The 26,755-nt window shown below is 41.7% G+C and overlaps 1 protein-coding gene across 1 annotated transcript in view; it reads right to left on the reverse strand.

The window, feature by feature from the left end:
• The window catches only part of PTPRG (protein tyrosine phosphatase receptor type G), a 397,672-nt gene that overhangs the window by 15,030 nt on the left and 355,887 nt on the right, over nucleotides 1-26,755 (reverse strand). The window contains exons 15-22 of the mRNA XM_051788769.1: nucleotides 14,995-15,086; nucleotides 4,964-5,060; nucleotides 3,205-3,287; nucleotides 2,842-2,976; nucleotides 2,473-2,607; nucleotides 1,908-2,080; nucleotides 747-882; nucleotides 262-408 (exon numbers count right to left, since the gene is read on the reverse strand). Coding sequence (XP_051644729.1) covers nucleotides 262-408; nucleotides 747-882; nucleotides 1,908-2,080; nucleotides 2,473-2,607; nucleotides 2,842-2,976; nucleotides 3,205-3,287; nucleotides 4,964-5,060; nucleotides 14,995-15,086 — 998 coding nt within the window. The remainder of the gene's footprint in view (nucleotides 1-261; nucleotides 409-746; nucleotides 883-1,907; nucleotides 2,081-2,472; nucleotides 2,608-2,841; nucleotides 2,977-3,204; nucleotides 3,288-4,963; nucleotides 5,061-14,994; nucleotides 15,087-26,755) is intronic.

The following is a 26,755-nucleotide window of genomic DNA, read 5'->3' on the forward strand; positions in this document are numbered from 1 at the left end:
ACATCCAAGCTCTCTTGGGAACAGGTTGACCAGCAGCACAGTCCAAACCAGGGTCCATGTCCCTCTTCTCATCTCTGACTGAAGAGTGTTATCACTGATTTCCAGCAGCATAGCTAAGACTGTAGAGGACTGAACTTCTCAAGTTGTGCTAATCAAGTGTTTTGGTTTGGTTCCTTAGCCATGACAACTGACAGTGAAGACAGGCCATACAAAAGACAGCAGGAACATTAGGTCCCTCTGCATGGCAGTGATAAACCTTACCTTGAACTGTTTTTCTAGTCGTGTCTTCCCTCCAATGCCAGGTATGAGGATGCTGTTAACATAACTATGTAGCTGGTTTGCAGACACTTCAGTCTCCTTCCCAAGGATGGCTTCCAACAAGGCATCATGAATAAAAATGTACTGCTCCTAGAAAAATATCAGCATGTCAGGCAGGCACCTAGAATAACCTAAACAGCTGGTTTTGACTGAGGGGTAGAGCACACTAAAGGAAATGGTGTGCAAAACAAGCTGTCCATGCAAATACCACCAAATCCAGAATAAACATCTATAAACATAGCACAGCTATGAATGAGTCTAAAGCAAAATCTGAAGTTTCTGGTTTAAAAAAAGAGACATTCCAGTGCAAAAAAATGCCAGTAATGCATTCAATTTTTACAGGGATGTAACTGGAAAAATCTATTTTCTTTTTAATTACAACATAAAAATGGACATGACTTTAAATTCAACCCTGCTGCATTTTTTACCTCTGTCTGGACGAGGTAGTTGCGCTGTGTCCTGATATGTTTCAGGAAACCCAGGACATTAACTGTGCTTTTGTCTTTTATTTGTTGCAGCATACTGTCTATCACAATGTAGGTACCAGTCCTGCCAACACCAGCACTACAGAAAACATAAGAGAAACCCATGTAATACAGTTAGATGAAAACAAATGTAGACTTAACACCAGAACAGAATTAAGCAAATATTCCTGTTCACAGACATTCATTTTCCTGCTAGCTTCAACCACTAAAGTTTCACAGCAAAATATTTTGGTTTTCTGGGAATATTACCAGGCATATATTTCCTCCCTTCTGTGGTGCAGGATGAGGCTGCCATCATCCTGGACTTCACACTCTGGCTGTTCACACTTGGCTCCTGTCAACAACTGCTGCTGTTACTGGAGTTGGCTGGAAGAAGCCATATGCCAAGCTGCTGCTATCCTGGACTGTCAAGGTCACTCCAGGCCGTGAAGAGTGAGGAGCATTCCAGTGGAACTGGAAATGCAAGTGGTACCAGCACTGTGGGAAGGCATGAGAAGGGGCTGATACTTGCAGGACTCCTTTGCAAGGGAGGAGAGTGGTCCTGGGCCCAACAGAGAGGGGAGCTCTTCAGAAAGTCTCAATTTCTGCTCAGGAAGGAGCTGTAACCTCCATCATCCTCTCCCCTTCGCTGTGGTGCTGTGCAGCCCCCTCACACACAGTGATGAAGACCACATCCCTGAACTAATTTATCTACTGATCTATTGTTCTGGCTGCAAGTGCTGGTGAGTGTGGATGTGGTTCTGTGGCAGTGCCATGCCCAGGTGTCCATGTGTTCATGTGGTTGGTTCCCAGCAGAGGTGATCCTGTCCTGTCCATGCCCTGAATGGACAGGTTACAAACAAGCTTCAACCAAGGAACTTCACAACCACACCAGTTTGGCAGCCTAGTGTTGTGGCATTAGCAAAACCCTGTGTCAATGGGGAAGCTTTTGCATTGGAGCTGTCTTAAGATGTAGGCAAAGCAAGGTCATGTACCTGCACCCCAAGGGGCTGGCACACTCCTGCTGTGTTAGTAACTTATGATGTTGCTGTTAGCTGGCATGAAAGAGCACACAGTGTGCACTAGGTGTGCCTGCCTTGAGGTGTTTAGTCGCAGCCATCATACCTGCAGTGCACCACCACTGGTCCCATGTCCGGGGTCCTGGCTGCAGAGGATCTCCTGACGAAGGTGAGCACGGGCAGCGCGTACTCGGGCACACCCATGTCGGGCCACTGCGTGTAGTGATACTGAATAACCGTTCTCTCGTTCTGCCGCCCCTTGGGGTTTCCTTTCTGACCCTGTGTGCCAAGTGTGCGCAGAGAGAAGGAGGAGATGAGGGAAAAGAAGCACAGAAATATGATCAGTCCTTCTGGCTTGCTCAGCTGAGAAAGTGGTGGACTCTGACAGAAGAAATCTTCTGCAGCTCTGCCTCCTGCTAGGTGGAGACAGAGTTCAAGGAAAAATACATATGGGAGCAGGTAATAACAGCAATAACTGTGACACCAAAGCAGCAGTGAACTAGAGAAAAACAAATACAGGCTGAACCTTTCACCAGGATCCTTGTAATCCTGGCTTTGCTTACTTATTTCCCACCCACCTGCTCCTTCGAGTCGCCTAAGCAAACCCCGGGTTTTGCTCTGGTGTGCCTTGCATCCCACAGATGCCGTAAGGCACCTGGATGAGAGCTCACCTTTTTCATCTTCGTGTTCCTGACGGTGAAGCGGCGCAGGGTGTAGCAGGCGTGGACGTTTGTGCTCTTCAGCGTGACGATGATGTTGCCGTACTCCTCGCTGTTCTCTGTCGGCCAGTACTGATCGCATTTCCTCTGAACAAAGACACAGTCAGGTGGGTTGGCTGAGGGTCTGAGCTGCTGCTTTGTGTTTGTGTTTAGAGCTTTTTAAAAAAAGTAAAATAATGGCGAGCTATGTACCCCTCTGTTATGTTCGTTATGTATTATGCATCAATATGTATCAACCCAAGCCATTTAAAAACAAATTCTGCCCAGGTGATTTACAGAGGTGTTAAGGAGCAACTGCTAACAAACTAGAAAATCTCTTACTCTTCCTTTTTCAACAAGGTTTGTGATCATGACAATGATTCCAGTATTTTGTTCCCAAATCATCCTCCAGAAATCTTCAAAGGTAGACTTTAAAGGTCCCTGGGTAGCAATGTAGGCTTTTGCTTTGTTGTAACCCTTCAAAGAAAACCATAATGCCAAGTGAGATGAAAGCAATATCGTGGCAGACATATTAATATTTTAAAAGTAACAAAGAAAGGTGCTTTTCTTATTCAGAATAGCGAGGAATTCATAGCAAAATTATCAGGTGAAGTTGGAAAACACAATCACTCCACAAATGGCAATACTTCCTCCTTGTGGAAGAATTCAATGGTAGAGAAGATAAAAACAATTAAAGCAACTTACATCGACATAATTAGCATTAATGTAGTCACTGTGCTTAGAATCTTTCCCCGGTAAAGGCCTTAGCTTCACCCTGCTGTGATCATCTGCAGGATAAAAAACAGAGCAGAGAAGCATTAGGGAAACACACTGCAGAACTGCAGGCAAACATCCCATTTCCTGGGTATTGAGGTAGCCCCTACTAATACACAGAAGAGATCGGCCTTGGATTGGAATCAAGAGGGATATGGGAGCATCTGTTCTTGGTCACCTGCTCATGGTAGCAGGTTGTCAGTCTTCACATCCTTAAAAGTACATGGTTCATGCTGGAACAGCTTCTCTTTTAGGAATACTGGAGCCTCAGGAGCACAACTCTAGGATCACCCACATCACACAGAGTGGTTCAGAGAGCCAGGGCACCCCACGGAGCTGTAACGCCGAACAGAGACACCGGCGCGGCTCCGGCAGGCAAAGCTGCTTCTGCTTGGCTCATCATCCTCCCTCAGTGCTGGGCTCAGACACCTCTACTGGCTCTGGGAGATGAGTGAATGTCCTCACTTCCTCACCACCATCATCACACCACTAGGACAGACTTGAGGTCATGATATGTAGCTCCTCTTTTTGTTTTGCCCAAACGCTTCACTTCGTCTTAAAGCAGAAAGAAATCACAGTCCTTCTGCTCCTAGATGGAGGCATTGGGCTGGGTGCTACTTCCCACTCATGCAGAGATGAGACACATCAGCCAACTTTAAGCATGAATACTGTGGTTTCAGTTCCCTTCCTTGAGGACCAGCAGAGAGAGACTTTCCTCCAGGGACAATCCAGAGGACTGGGGTGCCTGCTCCAGTTCTCCTCCAATGGCACATCTCTATGCCTAGAGGGACCAGATATCCATGTCTAAAATGACAGCTGGGACAAGCTCAAGGAATGCCCTTGCCCAAGGCCACAGAGCAAGCCTTTCACAGGTCTGGGAATTAATCCTCAGCCGACACCTTGATTACTTATGAGAATCTGTTAGAGACATGTATTTCCTTCCTGTGCCATCAAAAACATTCGGGATTTATTGCAATGTTTATGAACATTGTGAACTTTCTACCAGTGGCTCTCCATTTCTGTTCTTAAACCACAGTGACTGCTGCATCTGTGATCCATGCCACATCAGAGAACAACAGGGAAAAAGTTACTGCATTTCCATCCCAGACATGCAATAATTTGCATTCTAGAGCAGAGCCCAGATTTGCAGTTCTCAGAGGGATACAGGCAAAGCCTGCTCTGTGCTACAAAGATCACTGTTTGTCCAAGTCCTACACACAGCTGAGGCAGTTTGAAATACAGCAGATACACTCTGCAAGATTTAGCACCTCTGGGATTGTAAGGTAATCCCAGGAATCATCAGTAAAACCTTTTGCTCCACCATGCACTTCCCTTAGGCCAGTTTTCAGGCATTAGCAGGCAGAAGAGCTCTGATCATCAACTGATCCCAGTTATTCCTCCACAAAATTTCATACCAAACTGCTACTTCTAAAACTACGCTTGGACCATGAAACTGCAAAACATTTCAAAACTAAAGATGGAGTGAAATCCTGGCTCCAGAGAAGCTGTCAAAAAATCTAATGCCTTTAGGGGAGAAATGACCTCCCAGCCACACTTTCACATGTTTATTAATGACTGTGTAATAATGTAACCTGGAGCCACCTGCCTGTCCCAGTCACACACAGACATACTGTGAGAGGAGAGTGTCTTTTTGGGTTGATTCATTATGCTTAGGCCAGTGCTTACTTACAGGCCAGGATGTTGATGTATCTGTTCTTGTGCTTGTTGTCGGGGTGGTTGGAATGCTCTGCAGTGATGTTCATGTCGGCCGTACAGCGCTGCACCTCCTAGGCACAAAAATTATTCAAATGGAAAGTCTGGCAGTCCAAAAAAAATTGAGCTGTCTTTTTTTATTTCTGCAACAGCTTACACAAACAACATTTAAAATATCAGTATCTTAACTGCTGGGTTAAACACAAAGCCTTTCAGCAGTGTCCTGTTTACCATGGTTTGCTCACACTGAGCCCTGTGAGTTGTCCCTGGTGCACAGTTATTCTCCTCTCTGCAGACCTGGGGACAGATGCTCTTTGAGCACCCTGAGGGCCGACTGTCCCCTCTGACCACCAGTCCACCCCCTCCTGCACTGCATCTCCTGCACCTCCCTTGGGGAGGGAAGAGAGGGTCCCTCAAAGGCAAGAGTGGCCAGTGCAGTGTAAGAAACTAAACATAAAAAACATTTCAACAGAAGACTTTTGACTGTTGGACAACTCATCTGCTCATAACCTCTCAAAACGGGGTTTCTGACATTTACGTTTGGCACTGACCTTTTATTAGTTCTCTGCAGAGAGATGCCTTTTGTAAAATATAAATAAAATAGATCTCTGAAGATAACAGCGAGTGCTTAAATATCACTGCTTGGACACTGATTAACTGCCCACAATATAGTGAAAATCATAAAAGGTTGTATCCGTGTATATATACATTTACAAAGCAGAGAGCAGACAGGCTTGCCAAGGTGTTTATGAAACCAGAGATGCAGATTTCTGTCTGGTTGAGGCTGTAGGTTAGATACCTAATTCCCATCGATTTTTTTAGTCCTCAACCCACCTCTTACTGTGTTCAACAACAGAGTACAGGGCTATTGAAATGGGGTGATGGAGGGTCTTTTCTCTGACTTTAGAGAGAAGCAGCCATTCCCTTTGGCCAGACCATCCTAGAGAGTTACACACTTCAGAGATTGTCTCATAAACTGAATCACTCGTGTGATTCCATCTCCAAGATACCATTTTTGGTATCAATTTAACCACAGTATTCCTGAAAAAGTGGCCCCCTTTTTTATCACTAGCATAAATATTCTTCATGTAAAGACACCTTTTTGGGGAAGAAAAAAAAAAATCAATATTTGGAGTTTACAAAGTTGTGGAAGAAAATATATTTATTCAAGTCTTTTGTGAGTCCCAGAAATTGCACCAAACAGAACCGATTTCCCCTAAGGATATGTGAGGAAGTGTCAAATTACTTTGTACTTCAGACTTTAAAAATAACAGCACAGAACCTGAGAGGGAAAGTCATTAGGAGCTCACAGCTGCTACAAAGATCACGAGCTAAGTGACAAAGAAAAATTATCACGAGAAATGCTATACAAATAGCAGATGTAAGAGTTCAGCATTATGCAGACATTTCACAAAGGACTTGTATAGCAATTTTGATATCTTCCCCAACATTTACATTTTAAAAGTGCAAAGTATACTAAAACCTTGAACGTTTTATAGCTTTTATATCCACGTGACACTCCCAAATAACAATTGCTTCTCTCTGTCTTCCCCGACCCTCCGTAGGGAGAAACATACTGTGCTCAAGGAGATAAGCTGAGAAAAGACAAAGAGGAATCAAGCAAAACTCTCAGCTGGCCCTAATAGAATTTTCATAGTTCCATTTCTATCACAAATAAAAAAACCCCATATTAAAGTGTGCGCTTCCCCTAATTCTGCCTGTCAGCTCCAGTAAGAAAGGGACTTCTGATTACACAATGGGCAGGATCAGTTCAGCCTAGGACATAATTGGAAAAGCAGCAATATTTACATGTTAGGTTGATTTTATGTAATTTTGTTTTGCCTGTTTTTGCATTTAGAAATCATACATCACTGCTGTACTATTACAGGTCGCTCCTAAAAAATACCCTCCCTGCTTCTGAAAAACCTCACATCAAACCCTACATCCCTGTATCACTACAAAATTCTTTTTAGGAGTTATTGGCATTGAAAAATTTATGCCAAATGCTGTAGAATTTAATATAGATTAATCCAATAAGGTTCTGTGGAGAATACTCTGAAAAGTTATAGAATTTAATAGGGAATTACCTCCCTGCTAAGGATTTTTTTCTGACAGTTTAAATACTACATAGTAAATGTATCATTTTCTATTAAATTCTATAGGATTTTTCCATAAGGGAATTGTTGGTGAGGTTAATCATTTTAATTAACCTTTTTATGTTGATAGTGACTGTTTCCTCAACTGTACATGTTCCCAGCTGGCCAATATAAAGTTAATAGAACAGGAAGATTAAGCTAAGACGGTGAAAAACACAGCAATGGAAAAGGAGGTCTGACTCTGTGAGAGCTGATGATCTGAAAACAGCTTTTCTTAACACACAGCATTCTAAATGGCTTTTAATACTCTGGGAAGCTGCTGTAATGGTGGATTTCTATGTCTGCACACTGCAAAAGCACATCAAAAGGAGACTGTGGAAGAAAAGCTTCCCCCTTGCCAATATGCCTCCATTATTTTTGTCTTTTTTTAAAAGTCTTCAGCCCTCCCCTCCAGTCCAGGGCACAGCCAAGGCTCTGGGACATTGCAGCAGTCCAATAAGAAGGGGTTTGAGGACATCCTCCAGCTCCACGCTGGCCACTGACAGTGTTTGGCTGTGCAGGATGGAGAGATGGGGTTGAGAGCAAAGTGTGACTCTCCATGCTCTCCTACTCTCCTGGGTTCATCTCTCCAAATTATAACCACAAATTACTAAACCACAGCTCCTCCCACCAGACAGTAAGGCACAAGTTAACATTCCTCTGTTATTAAAGCTGAGCTGGTTGCCTTTCATCAATGCACAAAATGCTGCAAGAAGACAAGACTAGTTGCTGCCTGTTACCTGTGCCTCTGTTCAGAGTATTATTTGCCCCTTGGCAGAAGAGGACAGCCTGTGCTAATAAATAACACCCTGGAGAAAGTCCCCAAAAGTCACCATCTTAATTTTGCCATTTTTCTACATTTACGTATATCACATATTTACTTTCCCAGAATTTTCTATGGCATATACAATGAACACCATAGGATTTCTAAACCTTACTGCCTACCGAGTCCTTCATTTGCACTTAAAACATCACCATGATTGCATTATTGTTACCACCTACCTTTATAGGCAGGTCACTAGGTCAAGGCTGATCCCAGGCTGCTCACTGCAGCCAAAACAAATTCCTCTCACAATTAGCACCAAATTGCTACTGGCACCTTGGAGTAGGACAGATAGTGTCCATATCACCACATCCATAATTCATCCATAAACTTCTCAGCTCTAGAATATTTCCTCTGGCTTTCCTTAATCCTGCTTGGTCTCTTACACTGATCTTAATGGCAGCTGGCTTGCACACTGTTGCTTCTCATGTTTAACTTCGCAGAACACATTACTGTCCCAGGATGAATGAATACAGGCTCTTATTCTGTCCTTTCAACTTATCATTGACAACCCAAGAAACCAAAGTACATGGTTTCAATTGACCGTTAGTTACTGTAAAAAGTGTTCTAGTCTATGCTATTATGGCTAATTTACCTTTTAATTATATTGTCCATGCTAATGCTAATTGGAATTTGATACACCCAGGTTTAACGACCCATTTTAATTGCCTTTCTGAAACAAGTTACAGATTAGTTTCTTCTAAACTTCAAAGAATTTCCATTTAAGTGTAAAATCAAACTGCTCCAGTGTCTTGCTGGCAATATAAGGTTCTGAGCAAGAATTTTTGCTACAGTGACTGAGCAGGAACTCGGTCTCTTGATTCGGCCTTACACAGCAGCGCTGCTGTTGTTTCCCATTACTTCAGGCTGATGTCCTGGCAGGGGCTGAACTGTGAAAGCCTATGAATAGCAATGAGGAGGAATCACGAACAAAGAAAGGATCCTAATCTGAGGGACTAAATCAGAGAAGATCCACAGCTCTGCTTTGATATTAATGTGATATTTTTCAGCATGAAAGCGGCTAGTTCATCCACCCCTAAAATCAGTTTTGATCTATTATTTTAATCCCAAATTACAGGAATTCTGTGGTAGTGCTCTTGCTGTTTGTTTTATCACAGCAAACATGAAGACAGCATACCAACAGAGACTGCAGATAGTATTTGAAGATATCTCACAGGAACAGTGTAGATTTCTGTGATAATTTAGCCCTAGTATAAACTCTCTGACAGCACTCAAGAGAGAGGTGAGCTGGGGACAGCCTAGAAAGAAGGTGAAAATAAACAAACCAAAAGGACTCAGCACAGGAATAACATAAAGAGATAGCTTAAAATTCCTGTAAATGCATAAAAGAGGAGAGGACGGTGGAGGACTGTTTGCTTGTGGTATCCTGCCCTTCATTAGGCAGGGAAGTGCCAGAGTCTGACCAAAACCTTGCATTGCCCATGCAATGGCTCCTCCAAGCAGGACTTCCAGGCAGAAACCTTGGGAATGGCTGTGGTACTGTGATTAGTAACAGAAAGCCCAGATATCTTAATTTCTTTTATTGCTTCTCTTCAACTTTATCTCTTAATTCACAATGCCCATTTTTGAGGGCAGGTGAAGCGATGAGACAAGAATTGAGAACTCCAGGAAAGCCCTATTCTGCAGCAATCCTTCCTCCTCCAGCTTCACAGTGCTGCTTCCCTCTGGTTTCAGTACAGCAACGTACAGGCTGAGAACACCTTCAACTAGGGCAATTTTGGGCCAGGGTTATAAACTATTCCCAATGCAGTATTGCCTGCTAGCAGCATGCTTTTGAAATGGCATCCTTCTACTGCCAAATTCCTTGGTGTAGATGCAGCTGGAAGCATATGTCTGGTGTGAGCTGTGTCTAATCTGTAAGGGATGTCAGTATAACTACACGGGGTTTTTAGTGTCTCAAGAAATGTGCAAAGTGCAGCGTTATCTGCCTTCAATGCAGCCCTTTGCTAGAAAATAACATTCTGAGGTCATTGGTTAAAAAGAGCCAGTGACCCTTGTCCTGACCAGCAGCAACCATGAGAATAACTGCTAGCAAATCCCTGCCACATTGCTGAAAATACAGATTTATGTTATTTTCTTACATTTCGGGACATTTAGAAGAAGGTGTCGCTGGAGTATAAAGATATTTTCAATTTATGTGATGAGGGAGCTAGACAGCCTGCCTCCAAGTTCAGCGAGCCTGTTCAGACTCCAAATTGGCAATGAATCATTACACTCACACGGCCACGGGCAGGAGAGGTCTGTGGAGATTGCATTCACCCACTCTAATCGCTCCCGCAGCAGCACTGACTGACCCGCCCCAGAATTACGGAGGAGGGAAATAAAATCGTCTGATCTCAAAAATCCAAATACTGCATTAAACTATAAAAACTCACAGTTAGCTTTGGGGATGGAAGGTGATTTCTTGGCTTAGTGTTCCTTTCTTAGAGCAAGAGGACATGATTACTCAAAAAAACTTACTGTGTTATTGCAGTAACTGGCCAGGGGGAGGGAAATGAAAAGCTTTACTGTGGGAGGCTGCACTTCACACTGTTTTTAATACAGGAATTTGGAGGGCACATGTCCTATATAGTCAGGCTATCAGTGGAATTGAGGATGACAAATGTGAGATCAGTTCTTAAAATGGGATCCGGAAGGGGTTTCAGGCGCTGCAGCCCACTACATCTGATTCTCTGTGGGACAAACTGCTAGACACTGTAATAGAAGCCAGTAGAGCTGGGGAGAGGTCCCTGAAAAAGTCTGTAGACCATCTAGGAGAGAGTAGCATATCAATTTTCAAAATGTGTGAAAGGGCCTCTCAGAAAATATTACTTAAAAAACTGATCTGTCTTGGCGCAAAAAGAAAACTCACCTTGTGCACTAACAGGTGAGAGATAGGTCTCACCCATCCAGGCATTTTCAGTGTTCAGCTTTCACTGGTGGGACCTTACAGGACCTAACCTATTCATAAATGGGCTGCAGAGGAGACAAAGTGTGTTTACAATACAAAATTATTCAGGGTAATTAGAACAAAAGCTGTTTGTGAAGGGAAGCAGAACCATCTCCCAAAACTGAGTGGCCGAGTGATAAAATGGCAACTGCAATCCAATGTTGATAAAGGCAAAGTGATGTACTTGGGAAAAACAACCCTAACTAACTACACATACTGACAGGTTCCCAATTTGCTATTGCCATTCAGTGATGAGACCTTGGGGTCGCAGCTGATGGTTTTCTGGAGGTGCCAGCTGAGTGCTCAGCAGTTGTTAAAAACCAAACAGTATGTTAGGAGGAAGGAAAGTAATGGAAAACCAAATGGAAAACATCACTGTGCTCCTGCAGAACTCAGCAGTAAAGCGACTCATTAAATACTGTGCACAGTTTTGGCCTTTCCGTCTTGAAAAGGATATGGTAAAGGAAGAAAAAAAGGCACAGAGGGAACAAGTGGTCATAAGTCTGGAATGGCTTCCTCCAACAAACCAAGTGAACAGTTCAGACTTCTTCAGATTTGAAAATGGATTATTAAGGGGGAATATGGAGGCGGACAGATTCATGTGAGGCATTTAAGTAAACAGGGATGTACTTTGTAATGCAAAAACTAGAAAGCATCAAGAGAAGTTATTAGGCATAAGGTAAAAGCAAAAGGAAGTCTGTTCTTGCAGAATAAATTGTAGAATTCATTGCCATGAGACACTTTGGACACCAGAAGCCTAAAAGGGTTCAAGAGACAATTAGAAATTTATGGAAGAAAGGTCTGTCAAAGACTGTTAAACGTAATGATGCCAAGAAAATCTCTGGCTAGACAAGGAGTAGATATAATCTCTGGCTCAGGAAGCCCCTCAATCTCTGTTCAGTCTTGCCCTCAAACCCCGCCTCAGTGCTGCCCTGTAAAAATGTGGTACCTCATCCTGTATGCCATAGCAAGACAATGCTGGAGCTACCTGAGAGCAAGCCAAAAACCTTCCCTGAACTTTTTTCACTCTAGTACTGAACAAATTCCAAGGTTGAATACAAAGAACTATGTCAGAGACCAGCACTGGTGGTGCAGGATCATGGACTTTATTTTAAAAAGCTATTTGTTGTTCAGTATTAAATTGGGTCCTATATTTCTAATTTATATCAAAAATTGAAACTTCACGGGACTCAAAGGAAATCTTAACAATATTGTATATACAAGAAATCCCAGCTATCACCAGACAATAAAGCTGGCTACTTGCACTATGATTACCCAAAGGGAATAAGGATTCATTTTAGATGTACTTTCCAAGGAAAGATTTGTGAGTTCAAAGTCCTTTTTTCCTCTGCACATAAAACGCTTCCTAAGCACATTCACAAAATATTTAGCTGTAATTACAGCTCAATTTAAGAGGAGGAGGGAGTATTCACACAATTTACTTTCAAAGGAATCTTCTTCATGTAAAACCCAACTCAATACAGCCCACAACACACTGCCAAAAACACAGGAAGATACTTACACCAAAATCCAGCAACAAACAAATGGAGGATGTTCACCCTTCTAATCAGGCAGAGTATGTTTGTGCCTAACTTAGTCTTTTCCTTTTGCAACTTCTACCTTAAACCTCCTCTCACGGAAATTTCTGAAGAGATTTTTGATCCTTTTGTCCTTTAACAAAAATCTCATGCACTGCCTACCTCTGGGGAGATTTATTTATTCTGTAATATTGATCACATTTTTTTCAGCATCTCCTTGCCATCCTCTTCTCTCTTCCTTTTAGATGTAAAAAGCAGATTTTTTGTAAAAAGCCTGTATGACTGCAGAATCCATTGCCTCTTTTCAGAAGTTTCCCAGGCATGAAGGCATGATATGGCTGTGGTACTTTCCATGCAAGGCTAGCAGTCCTATAACAATGGATTTCCTATTTCATCTGGAATCTTATTGTTTCTCCACAAAACATTAGCTAAGTCCTCACTGTAGCTGGCAGATACAACTCCAGCACATGGACCAAGGCTGGATCTGACCATATGTGAGAAGTTACAACCCCAGCCACTTCAGCAGCCGCTGTGTAAACGTGACCTCGGGCTCTGCCAGCCCTCAGCCACTCTCAAAACTGGGATTCTGATCTCTGAGTCAGTCTGGGCACTTGAGAAACATTTTACCTAAAGGCTCAGTGAGAGATCCAGCGTTTCAAATCAGACCCATGAGGCATCAGCAGGGCAGAACATCAGCAGTGAAGGGGAGTTGGACGGTTTATCCCAGACAGAGGTCGCCTTGTTCCTATTCCTCCTTACTCTAGGAGGAGATTTCATTTACTCTTTAGGAAGCCGAGATCTCAACTAGGGAGAAATACATCTAGAGCAGCTATACTGACTTCAAAGCAGATGCTTCAAGTTTTAAGCCAGCACGGAGAATAGAATCTGGCACACGCAGTGCAGTCGGAGGAGTTTAACTTCCCTTCGGAGGGGACCCTGTGCTCCCCAGAACAGGAGTAATTGGCCAAAGCTCTCCTCCACTGGCTGCCACAGCACGGCACTCGCAGCAGGGAACTCCAGGAGGAAAGTAAAAAAATAAGGCTATTAGAGCAGTGTTTTTCTTCGCTAAAACACAGGCGGAAGGTGTCCAACATTTGTTAATAGCAGTGATTTTGCGACAGCTGAAGCAAAGCCTGCTTAAAGCCAGACCAAGTTTACAGATGTGTTGCTGATTATTTTGAATAATTAAGTGGTGTAAAACCCAGCTGTGATGAATAGCACTGGGGTCGCAATTCATAAATAATTGAGAAGAGTGAGTCGCATTTGATCATCCTGATCAAATTCTACTCTCTGGAGAATAAATGTTTGTCCTGAATACCATCAACATTGTTAAATGCCTCAATATTCCTGCTCAGCCATCCAGCCAGCAGTCAATTGAACTAAATCACTTTAACACCTTACACATTTGCCTTCCTCATGAATACAAAATGTTTCTAACTTACACAACGTTTTTTGGGCATCAGACAAAGCAGCCACTCTTTATAGACAGTAACCAAACAGCAACAATAAACGTTTTAAATGATCCCATTAAAAACAATTCCTGCATACAGTCTTGTCTTTACACTGCAGTAAGCAAAGAAGCTGTAGATATAAGGCCACCTATTTTGGTTCACTGCCTTGTTTGTAAGCACAGCTGCCTCTCTGATTCACATGCAGCACGCAAACACAGCTCCTTTTCCTGCTGGGGAAGCCAGTAGAGCAGCTCCCTGTAATTTCCTGGGGCTCCTCCTGCTTCTCAGTACTTCCAAAAGTTCAGCAGTGACTGCAATTAGACTGAGTGAAGGAAAAGCCTGACTCCACAGCCTGTCCTCATGCTGCTTGGTGTTTACCATGCTTGCATAATATGGATTTGATAACCGAGAGGTGGAAAACTACTTTCACTTCACTGGAATTGCCTCCAAATGATAGCAGATTTATAGGTCAAAATCTGTCCTACACAGGCAAAAAGATGCAAATTTTAAAATAGTCACATTATGTAACTACCACCAACTAAATCCCAAATCTTTTCTCCTTGGTTTTACTGGAACCAGATAACCAACGACTTCAATAGCAAACTTTCCTGAACAGAGCATGAACAAGGACTCAAGGAACTGACCCACAGTTTGGGTTTTCATACAAGACCAAATTCTACAACTTTTACTCATTGTAAGCACTATTTTACTACTTTTGAACTTTTCAGTGTGACTAAGAGGAACAAATTCCGGACCAAGAAGAGTAAAATAATCTGCACATTTTAAGAAAAACCGAGAATTAAAAACAGCTGTTTGTATCTTTATGTTGTTTCTGGGGGCTTGCAGACAGCTTTTCCTATTTAATAAAAACTTAGGAGGATTCTCCCTTAAAGGCACCAAACCTGTGGTGGTTAGAAAGCATCTGAAAATGTCCAGTCCCACATTGCTCATAGCTGTTAGCAAATTGGTATTATCCTGTTTCTTCTGATACATTTGAGCACTGCATTTACCTGACATGACAGCCTCACACAGATGTCGCACGGTCCCCAATTATTAATACACAATTAACTTTAGGAAAACAACATTTTACTGGTGGATCATTAAATCGTACCTCAAAGTCTTCTGAGAACCCATGCTGGTTATTAGAATACAGCTCACTGATGTGTTTAACAAACTGCTTGACTGGAATTGCTTCCATATCATCTGTAGGAAAAAAACAGAGAGATATTCAGAGTTGTTCTTTGTCTCATACATAAAACTTCAGGGGAGGAAGTCTTCACTTGATAGTGCTCAGATCTGAGTTCCCAGGGGCAGAGCTGGTTCAATACACAGTAATAGAAATCTTGATGAATCTGGCCAATTCTGAGGTAAACATTTTATATTGTATTTCCAATTCTAAGCACCACAGTTACGAATACTGAGAGCCTGTTCCCTGGGATGTTAATTTACAAAGTCCAATTGAAGTTCAAGGATCATTTAGCTCTTCCTCACACTCTGAAGATGGCTGTGCATGGGATGTAGAGGCCTCCTCTCCTTCCATATTGTGTAAAAAGAACAGAAGAGAACCAATTTATGAAAGCAGAATTGACAATTACTCTCAGTAAGTCTTTACCAGACTGAGCAGACACACAAGCCTTTCTCACCAAAGTTATTACCTTTTTCCCTTTTACACAATGATGTAGAATCCAATTGGACTTATCATGGAACCGCTTCTGAGCAAACGAACAGGCAAACACAACAGCCACACTAATTTGAGTTCTCTCTCATGCCAGACACTATTCATAACACTAAATATGTATTCCACTGGACCATTTGTTCTTGCTCAGCACAGTGCAAATTCTACCCAATATACCAATAAATCACCCACAGAAACTTTCTTAAAGAAGTCAAAAGCTTTAACGGAATTAAAGACAAACAAGACTGTTTCGAGCACCTGGGACCCTGGGCAGATTCTAATAAAGCTGAGGTGTAGGATGGCTGCCTTACTTATCTATTTCTCTATTTCTCTCTCTCTCTCAAAAAAAGGCCTAGATATTTTTACAGCCACCACTGCAGTTGGTAAAAACACTGTGCTTGCCAAGATTCACCAGTTAATATTTTCAGTCTGGCATTTAGAAAATGCAAATCGCTATACAACTGTGATTACTTTCAGCATGTGAAATAATCTATTGCCTGATGGTTACTATTGTCTGATTGCATGATTTTATGGCAATACTCTCGTATTTATATATTCCATTTAATATTCTTCTGAAGATTGCATCCAGTTTATGTTTACTCCAAGTAATTCAGTGGTGTATTTTTGCTCCCATTTAGCAGCCATATGGTTTGGTGCTACAGCTGCATTATAATCTGGATTCTTTTCCTTTTAAACATCTACATTATGATAGAAAAAATCCAAATATTTCTACAGATACTTAGCAAAATTTAACGATAAATAAATAGATGTGACATTTACTGTATTCAGAGTGAAAGATCTTTGGCAGCTAAAACCTCTAAGCTGTCACATACGCTTTTCTTAGCAAAGGGTATGAAGATCTGTATGTGTAAATGAGGTTCTAGTTTGGCAAGAATTTTATAGATCCCTGACAATCTGATTTCTTTCCAGCTGATGGCAGTTAATATTGACCATGTCATTACTTCTCTCCTTTATTTTATCAGGTAACACTCTAAGGTGACTTTTTGCATCTATTGACATTTTCAGATCTCAATCAGCTTTCTTCTATTTTATTTACAAGGGCCGATTGTTAAGGATATGTTTGCAATCTGGTCACCTCACAGTACAGTAATGCTACTTTAATTAACCACATGCTCGTTTACTGAATAATACAGAATTCAAAAGATTTGACAAGTGTATGCTTCTCTTAGCAAAAAGCTGCAGCCTGCAGAAATGCTGGCATTTAAAAATATTTAAGTGATAACATTTATTCTATGTAATATTGAGAATATCATCATCTCATAACAACATTTGTATTAATATTTTTGCAGCCAAGACACTTGAATTGAATGATCTATAGCAACTGAATTCAATAGTGAGAATCTGTAAAACTATTTCCTCTCCTGAAAAGTAACCCGTACATCCTAGATTTCCTTGAAAATAGCTTGTGCTATGATAGCAATTTCATATAGTCTCACAAGAAAAGTTCCATAGTTATAATTTTATTTTTCTTTGCATAGTCTAGCTCAACTGAGACCAACCGAGATCAAGGATTCACTGCAGAAGACCAGTGTGTCCAATTTAGTTTTGCAGAAGGCAGAATTTAATTTTAATTGTGATCTGTGAGCCAAAAAATACATTAGAGATAACGTGCTCTCCAGTCCATTGAATTCTCACCAATTTCAAGGATGGGTCTGCACCAGAGATCCATGGCAAAGTATGGTTAATTTTCTTTTTATCATTGTCACTGCATGGTGGCAGTGTGTTTCCACCTTTACAGCCACTGCTACTTCACTTTCACTTCTCCTTTAGCATTTCTTTTCCCTTTTTCCTCTTCTGCATTTTCATTCCTATGCTGTCCAGGAGCCTTAAACCCAATACAGTTTCCACCCTATTTGATAACATGGGCAACAATTGCATGTTAAATAAACTAAATAGGAAATACTGTTGACATATGAGCTCACTGGGTGAGGGGGAAATGGAAGTTGCCCATAAACCCAGGAAAACCATGTTGCAGCAAACGTAATTATTACATATTAGGAAGATAAAAATCAGAACCGTGAACGTTAGAAACTCAAAAAATCATTTATGGTTTCCAGTTTTCAAACTGGTGGGATAACATAGTCCTACGGACTGTGACTGGGACAGGCACAGTCCTGAGGGGATGGGCAGGGTGGTAGGACAAGAAAGCAGTTGCAAATGAGATACAGCCTTTTACATTAACCAACAGAAATGGAGAGTGTTAAAGTAATTTGGGCCTGCATTTTCCTATTCACAACATCCAACTCCAAACTCCCACCCAGATACACAAATTACCTTAGCTGGCTCCATGCATGCTTAGCCATAGGCAACTTGCCAGATCTCTGGTAAAATATGTGCTAACATCCTCAGCACTCTGGAATGGTATCTGCTCTGATTGTATCTGAAGATGGCTGTGACCTTCTCCAAGAAAACCAAGAGATGTAGCCAGATGCACAGAATCTGCTTTTCCTTGCACTATCGTCAGCCCAAAGGCTTTGGCTAAGCCTTCTTTCCATCTTAAAGTAAACAGACTTCAATGACTATAATTCTTTTAGTCGATTGAAGAGATTAATAGAATCCTATAAAGGCTAATTAGCAGCTCCCCGTAGTTCTGCCCATATTCCCTTTTGCACCATATACTTTTTTCCAGAAAGAAGATGGAGTGACATTTGATATTGTCAGTGTGATCCTTACATTCTGCAAGACCTACACATTATTCAAAGTGAAGAGGGAGATGTTTTAATAACATACCTTCACCTCTAACACTGCAGATATAATTACAGTTCTGTCTAGCTTGGGTTTAGCCATCTGTTTTATCAGTGTCAATAAAGTGATTCTGGATTTACTTCCCTATGAAATATGAGCTGAGTCTGGCACCATAATAATGTACTAACCCTTTGTGTTAAAGAGAGAAAGAATTATTCTTAGATGGACAGGGACAAAGAGCTCCAGAACTGCGTATATATTTATCATTATTATAAACAACATGAATTTTAGTAATATTTATATAATCAGATACTACTGAAACTGATAGGTGGGGGAATATGTTTAATTATTGTGCTAGATATTTAACATGGTTGTGGAGTTCCCATCTTCACTTGCTGGTCCAAGACAAGTACCTGAGAGGAGTGTCAAATAAACCCAAAGGGTATCACAGTGCAGCTCATTCGTTGCCACAAAGAGACAATGCCAAGAAGAAAGTCATGTTTGTTTAAAAAAATGATATGTAGAGAAAAACCTTCACTAGTACTTTCTTTTTTAAGAAATGGCAATTGCCAATGCAGAATACTTAGTACATTCCCTCATAAGACAGCCACCTTCAAAAGAAGCCTGAAGTGTATAAAAGCAATAAAGTTCGAACAGGGTTACATTTTAAGTTCGGATAATTAGTAATCCTACCAGGAAGGATTTTCCCATAGCTCCCACTTAATAGGCTGCCTTTGTAATGTTAGAGCAATAGGGGCCAATTTCAAAAGAAAAATAGGATATCCTATCAGAAATGACATTTCCACATAATAGGGCCTCAGATTCATTTTGATTCATTTATAGCCTGAGAGCTCACCGGATAGTTTAGTGGCATTGTATTGGAATAGATGAGTTTGGGTCAGGAATTAATCCAAAAGGTCAAACCCGAAGTGCTTCCTCATATTACCTTCATTTAGTTTGGAGTTTTGGTGTTTCTGAACGCCAGATGTTTGACACATATGGCAAAATCTTGGTAAGAAAATTCTCCATGCCTTTCATTCTGCTTGTAAATGCTTGTTTTTCAGCAATTATCTTACCCAGCCTACTAAATGCAATATAATCCTTGCCTCTTACACCTTATTCTTAATGTGAAATGCGTGATTTTGTTGGTTTGTTAGTTGCTGCACTTAGTCTCTCATTTACAAAGCCACCTGGATTCATGTGCCATAGCTGCCACGTGCCTTGGCCCATCTGCTCCAACAGCAGCCACTTACTGCACTGCTCAGCAGGCCTGTGCCACCCCTGCATCTCAGCAGCACTTCCATCAATTCTCAGCATGCTCTTCACAGCTGGCTTCAGCCAGAGGACAAGGGGATTCTCCCACTCCCCTCTCTCTGCCCTGCAGGGCTGAGCAGTGAACTGAATCGGCCTGCTGATCTGGCTGAGGACTATAAGAAAGGATTAATTCATTTGTGGGGAAGGGGAAGAAGGATTAGTTGTCAGTGGGGTAGATGAGTTGATCCTACTCATTAGGATGAAGAATAGTGAAGTGATAGGGAAATTGCCCTTTCTGAGGGCAGCACAAACCTAACTCGGCTTATGACGACATGAAACCAGTGACATTGTTAGCGACATTAATCCTGGAGAATCCACTTCCAACAGCATGTTTTTGCAGTTCTCATTTTCTGCAAAAAAAGTTTTCCCAAAATATCTACTGATAGGATCGTAGCAGGACTGGATTTGACGTTTTAACGCACTGAAATATAACATATCTGAAAAATGCTTTCCTCTATCCATAGCAAACAAGCACCTTTCTGTTCCCAGCAGCACTCAACCCTGGGATGTCAATCTTTCACCCTCTTACCCTCCACTGCTGGAGAGAACATGGAATGCAATCACTGGATTTTTGAAAAGATATTTGCTTATTGTTGAACACATTCCGTGAGGTTCACGGGTTTTACCTTTTTAAAAAGAGGCATGGAAAAATTCTGCAAGCAGCTGAAATACCTGGCGTCAATATTTAGGCTACATATTACTTAAAACTGAGTTTAGGAGCCATTCCATAAGCTACAATAGCCAGAGCGAAGGCTGCAGAGCTATGGTAGAAGTACCCATGTGGAGTGTGATTACAACAGATTCACTTCCACAATGAGCAATGGGGCACTCGTAGCTCAGATTTAAACAGGGGCTGTGCAGCTGCACCACATGAGTGCACACAACACATGGTACCACACGGGGATGTAAAGCCCAAATTCACCTGTATTTGGTCTGTCTCTAGCAGAGTGGCTGATCATAAAGAACACTGAAAGGATTAATAGCACATCCTTGGGCAAAATTCTGCCCCAGTAGAGGTTACTGAAACATGCTTATCAATTCCACTAAGGTCACGTGTCCACCTCTGGAGAGAAGTTTAGACAAAACCACATAAACCTACAGACTGAGCATACACTCCAAAGTGCACATGAGGACCAGAAACATCCCACGTTGCTCAAATTTTGGCACTGATTGAATTTGAAATGTCTGAACAGGCATCTCCATAGCCAGATCCTGCCCTAACTCACAGGAATACTGGACTCCACGAGTAATTCCACACGTAAAACAGGGTGGTGCCCAGCTTTCTTCAAACTATTCTAGATTTAATGCATTTAAATTATACACATTTATATTGTCAGTCTTTAACTCTGCAGTATACTGGCCTTCCTTGCATAACTATTTAACATAAGAATGCAACTGAAGCCATTGTATTTAATTTGGAATAATTAATCTTTCCGACTGATCACATTATTTGCTGTATAAAAAATGGCCGGAAATATGAGAACAGATTTGTTTGTATAACATGAGTATCAATTAATTTATGATAAAGTCATTAAAAAACGTTACTATGGAGAAGGTGTCTGCTTTCTGTGGAGATCATATCTGCACAAATACTAAAAAGGCAATACAGTAGGTTTCATTCTAGGAGATCAAACTACCTGCTGAAGACCTCTAAGGCACTGGCATCCTCCTGAAGTCACTGACCTCAATAACTAAGACAAATTATAAATTAAAATAAATTAAGATGAATAAGAAATCATTAAAAGTTGATTACTGGGGGCACTATTCCTCATTAATGCTCACAGTTTCGTAATCATTTGTTTATGAAGTATTGTTTTTTATAAAAAACACCTTTTGAAGTGAAAAGGTATAGAAAACACTTTGAATACATTTGAAAGTCATGGAAAGATGGGCATGTTGAAAGAAAAACAGGTGTCCTTTCAGCAAGATAATTGCTATCTATTTGTTATAATCAAGTCAAATGAACACAAGGGCAGGTTTCTGATAAAGGGGTGACACCTGAAAAAGCAGAATATGAAAAATCACCTGTGTAATTCTGTAGCTACATTCATCTCTCTTGCTTCAAGACTTAATCTACTACAATGCTATTAGCCATGTGTCAGTCAGGAATATAAAGATGTTAATGATAAAATTTTATATGTGTCAAAATAAGAGCTCAGTTTAAATCTGCTTGTACAAATCTTAGATTAGGTTATCATTAATTATAAATGTAATAGCAATACACTTCTTCCCTTTAAGCAAAAAACCAATTTCAGTCCAAGAGAATGAAATAATGTGAATTTTCCCTTACCACAGACATTAAACACGATCTTATTTGGTATTGTCTGCTAAGGAACACAATTTTAATCTCACACATTTCCATCTGCAGGTTCCAGTCATGCCATCAATTACACACACCCTTTACATTTGAGCACACGGATGTTCATCTTCAGGGTTCTGCCCCCCAATGTGACAGCTTTTAGAAAAGGATCTATCCACATTTCACATGGCCACCATAAAAACATGTTGTTTTGTGATGCCTCAATTAAAAGCACCATGATTAGATATCATACCATAAATTCTTCAGTGTACTGCAGGAGCAGGGTTGGTAGCAGAGCAAAAGGAAGGTGGATGTTCCCTAAAATACCTTGATACTTTCTTGGCTTCAGAGGATGGCTGTGTTTGCAATATTGCATTCATGAATTTAATTGAAGCTGAAGATGGGTACAATTCACAATATGGTGCTGGAACATAAATCCGCAGGGAGCAGAAAGCAGAAATAAAGTCTTAAACAGCTGAAGAGCACTACCTCTGTGCTCAGTGAAGAGCTTCATGCCCTTGAGAAATAAGTCCTCAGCTGCAGTCAGTGCTGTTGCCTGTACCTCGCCAGTCTCTAGCAAGGCTCACTGTGCTCATTGCACTGTCACTGTCATAGCCACAGGCATGTCCTGCTCTCTGCTCTTTAGCTCTGGGGATGCAACTTAAGAAAGCCACATCTTAGCAGAAAACAGTAAGATACCAAGCCTGTGTTGGGAACCCGCAGCTTCCTTGTCAAATGAGATATCTCATTACAGTCTCTTAATAGAAACAGTTTGTCACAGGGTGGATGCTACCAGAACATATCAGAAGTGCAGGGGTTGAGCCTGTAAATAACACATCGTTTGACCACTGACATTCATCAGGAAAGGTTCAAGGCAACCATGGTTATTGAAGAGCTAAGAATCAATAACATGGACTCAGGATGGGACTCCTTCTTGTAACCATGGGAAGACAAAGGGAAACAAAGGAGGGTCATGGCTTTCACACCCTCACTTGACTGCATGAGATGGTCAAAACACCTTACCACTGCAATGAAATATGCCACTACACTATTTCGTAGGCTCGTGCACCCCCAACTGAGGCATTTTTGAAGAAGCATGAGAGAGTTTCTCCATCAGATTCTGCCACTAGTTATTTTAAAAACATTATTAATAAACTCCAGGACTAGTTAAAAGATTAATTTATTGCCATTTAAACCTAAAACTGAATGCACTTGTGATCCAAGAACTGGGAAATGTTCCTTAGTCTTGTAGTCTAGACATAGCTGAAATGATTGGAATCACTTCTGAGAAATTTTACTTATACTAAAAATATAAGATGTGAAAGACTTTGGAAAAATATGCTAAATGAATCAGTTGCATTAGCCAGCCGTTGTGTTTTTCATGGTCCATGTTTCTCTGGATTGTGGCCAAAACTACACTGAGTTTTGAGCTTTGCCATTGGGTCAAGTCTCAACTATCTCTGTACTGATCTCACAAGCCCTACTGACATCAGTGCCACAGCATCCGCTGTGCCCATGGGCTGGGCAAGGAACTAGTAAAGCCACAGCAAGAGGAAGAACAATGCTCCTTCCAGGAGCAGGAAAACTCTGAGACAAAGGAGAGGAAGAAAGTAGAAGTGGAATTCGTGCTTGTTCCACTGTTGGATATCATCTAAGTTGCACAGAGGTGCATGTCTGCGCTGCTGTCATGGAGCAGGTCTTGAGATGACAAGAAAGGAAAACTGCTAAAGGATGTGTTTTGGTTTTCAGTGTTGCAACACAGGTCTTGCTACACAGGTCTGCAGCTATGTTGCTGCTGTTGTTGTTACTTATCTAAGTCTACTGGAAAGGGTCAAGTCCAGAAAGATCCAGAAAGTCAGTCCCAGCAATGGAAAAGACTGAACAAAGAGAAGCAGGGGCAGGTTTGCTGACTGAGATCTTTCCAAGACCAAATGTTTTAGTGAAGAGATCCAGGAAAAGATGATGTAGATGTGGCGAAAATTAACTGAGGCATGGAGGCTAAGAGAGAAGATATGGAGAAATAATTTTGTTGGGCTTAATGGCAGGGGAGTTTTCAGAAATCTGCCATTGATTACAGATGCATTACTGTCAGGTGTGAGGCTTATGCGAGTTGAGATTTATGTCTCAGATGTAATATCCAGTGGGTGACTCAGTTAATAACTCCTTTGTCCTGTGCTTCTCTGGATCAAGCAGTGCAGATAATTATGAATAATGATAATGATTTGGATCTCAGAGGGAATTTGCACAGATAGGCACACACCTATGGGTGATGTGGCTTCATGCACAATAATTAAGTACGTATGCCAAGGGAAGTGAAATAGAAAATGGGTAAAATCATTCCTTTTGGAGAAGGTTTTTTTTTTTAGATTTTGCACCTGAAAAGTTGTACTGTGTGCATATGTCAGGTAGCTGGCAGATTAATTTAGAGTTCACAGACCTGAGAAAACAGAGGGTTTGCATAAACAAGAGCAGGACGGGGTGCAGAAATAAACACAAACGCTACCTCTGATCATGCCAACATGTCATGGAGCAGAGTGGTGGAACGCAGAGACACCATTGCTGCCTCTGAAACCTCTTGAGTTGCGTCAGGACGTCGCTGTGCCTGGTTCCCAGACACCTGGCAGAGCCACCCCATACCTGGGCCAGGACCAGCCAACCCAAACCCACTCAGTTTCCTCTACCTGGCAGCTCCCTGCGTGCTGTAGATGGGCCTTGGTAAATGTGTTGAACATCTTCAGCCACACTGTTCTAAACTGCCATCAGTGTGGCTGCTTGCTCATACCCGAGGGTGGAGGTTGGTCCACTGAACTGTAGGAGGTAGAGGCACGTTCCTACAGGAGTCTAGTCAAATTTCTCACGTAAGGATGGGGTTTCACAAGCTAACAGGGCTACTTCAAAAACCTTGTTTCTGTGAAAATGCCACTTAAATTTTGCTTCTAGAATCAACATGGCAAGTAAGACTTTCTCACACTCTCTGGCAGCTTCCAGAGGAAAAGTTCATAGGCTTATCATTTCATCAGTTGCCATCAGTTCAAAGGAGAATTTTGTCATTTCATGTTTTTAAGGCATTTCAGTGGGCTGTCTATGTGGGAGCAGCAGCTGACGTCAAGGAAGACTGTCATTCAGCTACAGGTATATGGGGGAAAACAGCCCTCTTCTACATCTCCAAACAAGGAAAATGCCTAGGAGAGCTTCAAGATCTTTCCAGGCATTATCCTGCATCTTTGGAAAAAGCCAACATAACTGGAATTTATCTCTACTATCTTTGAGCCTCATTATGGACTCCTTGTATAGGTAGTAGTTAATACACAGAGCGAGGCACTTCCAGAGGGTGATTTGGCTTTTGGTGACCTGAACAGCTTTACTGTCAGTGCCAAGATCTTCGAATTCATCAGTTCATTCTCTCTTAAGATTTTCTGGGCATGATTCAGCTTCAGATTAAGGCCCCTCCATTTGGATGTCTGTATGCAGGTGTCTGTATGACCACTATATCCACAAAAATGTTGTCATTAGACTGGGAATTCGAGGGTTGGATTCACCTTTGCATACAATTAGATTAAACTTCTTTCTAGGGTCCAGTTCTTGATGTGCCTTAGAGCTCATCAGCAATCCTTGCAGTTTTTTTAACAACAAAGCTTCACAAGGTGTCCTGCAGCACTTGCTCATGGGGTGCCTTAACCTGCAGTGCCCCTTATCAGGGGTGAGCAGCTCTTTCTTAGCATTACCAAGTCTGAGCAGACCACAGAGTGCACTGCAGTGACACCACCATCATGTCAGTCCCAGAGCTGCTGTGGTCAACAACTTGGCTTGCTCTAGTCACGGGAAGATGTCCCAAAAAGGCACTGTTCCGTGCCCAGTCACCTGGTTTTATGTGCCAGAACAGCTGCTGGAGAAGCCCTGGTGCATGTGCTGGCCTTACAGTCCCTGCTATCTGCACAGTTTTAATGGAACTACTTCTTAAAATTCATATGAATGCAGTCCAATCTTAATGGACTGACCATCAAAATATCTCTGTGCAGCAGGGAAGAACCACTGTCTCAACAACATACACTGCAGCAGGAGAAGATGGAGCTTTCTGCTGATTCATTTATCTAAGAAAAACTTGTCTCAATTACAGCACAAATACTCTATGTTGGCCAAAGAGGCTTCTCTCTGAGGGGAGAACTTCCCTCCTGCCAGTGCCTTGTGTTTATAATCTCCTGGGTTTTGACACTGCTCTCTGCACAGAGCCCAGCTTGGCCCCCCCTGCTTCCCCACAAGCTCCAAGGAGGCATCACACGAGAGCAGGCATGGTGGGACCATTACACTGACAGCCACAGGCAGCCCCAACAGGGAGTTGTTCCTCTTGGTTTCACCATAGAAAGAATGGAGTTCTCCAGCTATTTAAGTACTTTTGTGAAAACTCACTGCAGGTGTTCTAAGACCAAAACCTGTCACCTTCTGTTACCCTAAAGGAGAGTAAGAAGGATGCCTTCTTGCTAAGGACGTGAGGTGGCCAGGACATACATTTTAGTCTGCCACAGAAAGGAGAGGAAACGAGAGCTTGTTCTCTTCATTTTCAGTGGCACACCATCAGACTGCAAGGCAAACTGCTTTCTGTAGGAATGTAATAGCTGACCTTTCATACTAGTTCCCATGGGTACTTTGAAAGACTCTTTCTAGAAATAAGTCACACATCTACTGAATGAAACCAAGGAAAATATAACTGTACTCTTTCACTTTTCTAGGAGGCACATTTCTTCAGTGTCTCAGAAAAGTCTTCGAATGTTTTTTTGGCAAAATGAACCTATTTAACTGCAGATTGAACCCCAGGCCAATGACACAAATTACAGAATATGACAAGGAAACTTAAAACACTTTCCAGCAACAAGTATGAGC

The sequence above is a fragment of the Manacus candei genome, unplaced genomic scaffold, assembly GCF_025592945.1.
Source record: "Manacus candei isolate 608988 ecotype Guabito, Panama unplaced genomic scaffold, ASM2559294v1 h1tg000025l, whole genome shotgun sequence".
Classification (NCBI taxonomy): Eukaryota; Metazoa; Chordata; class Aves; order Passeriformes; family Pipridae; genus Manacus; species Manacus candei.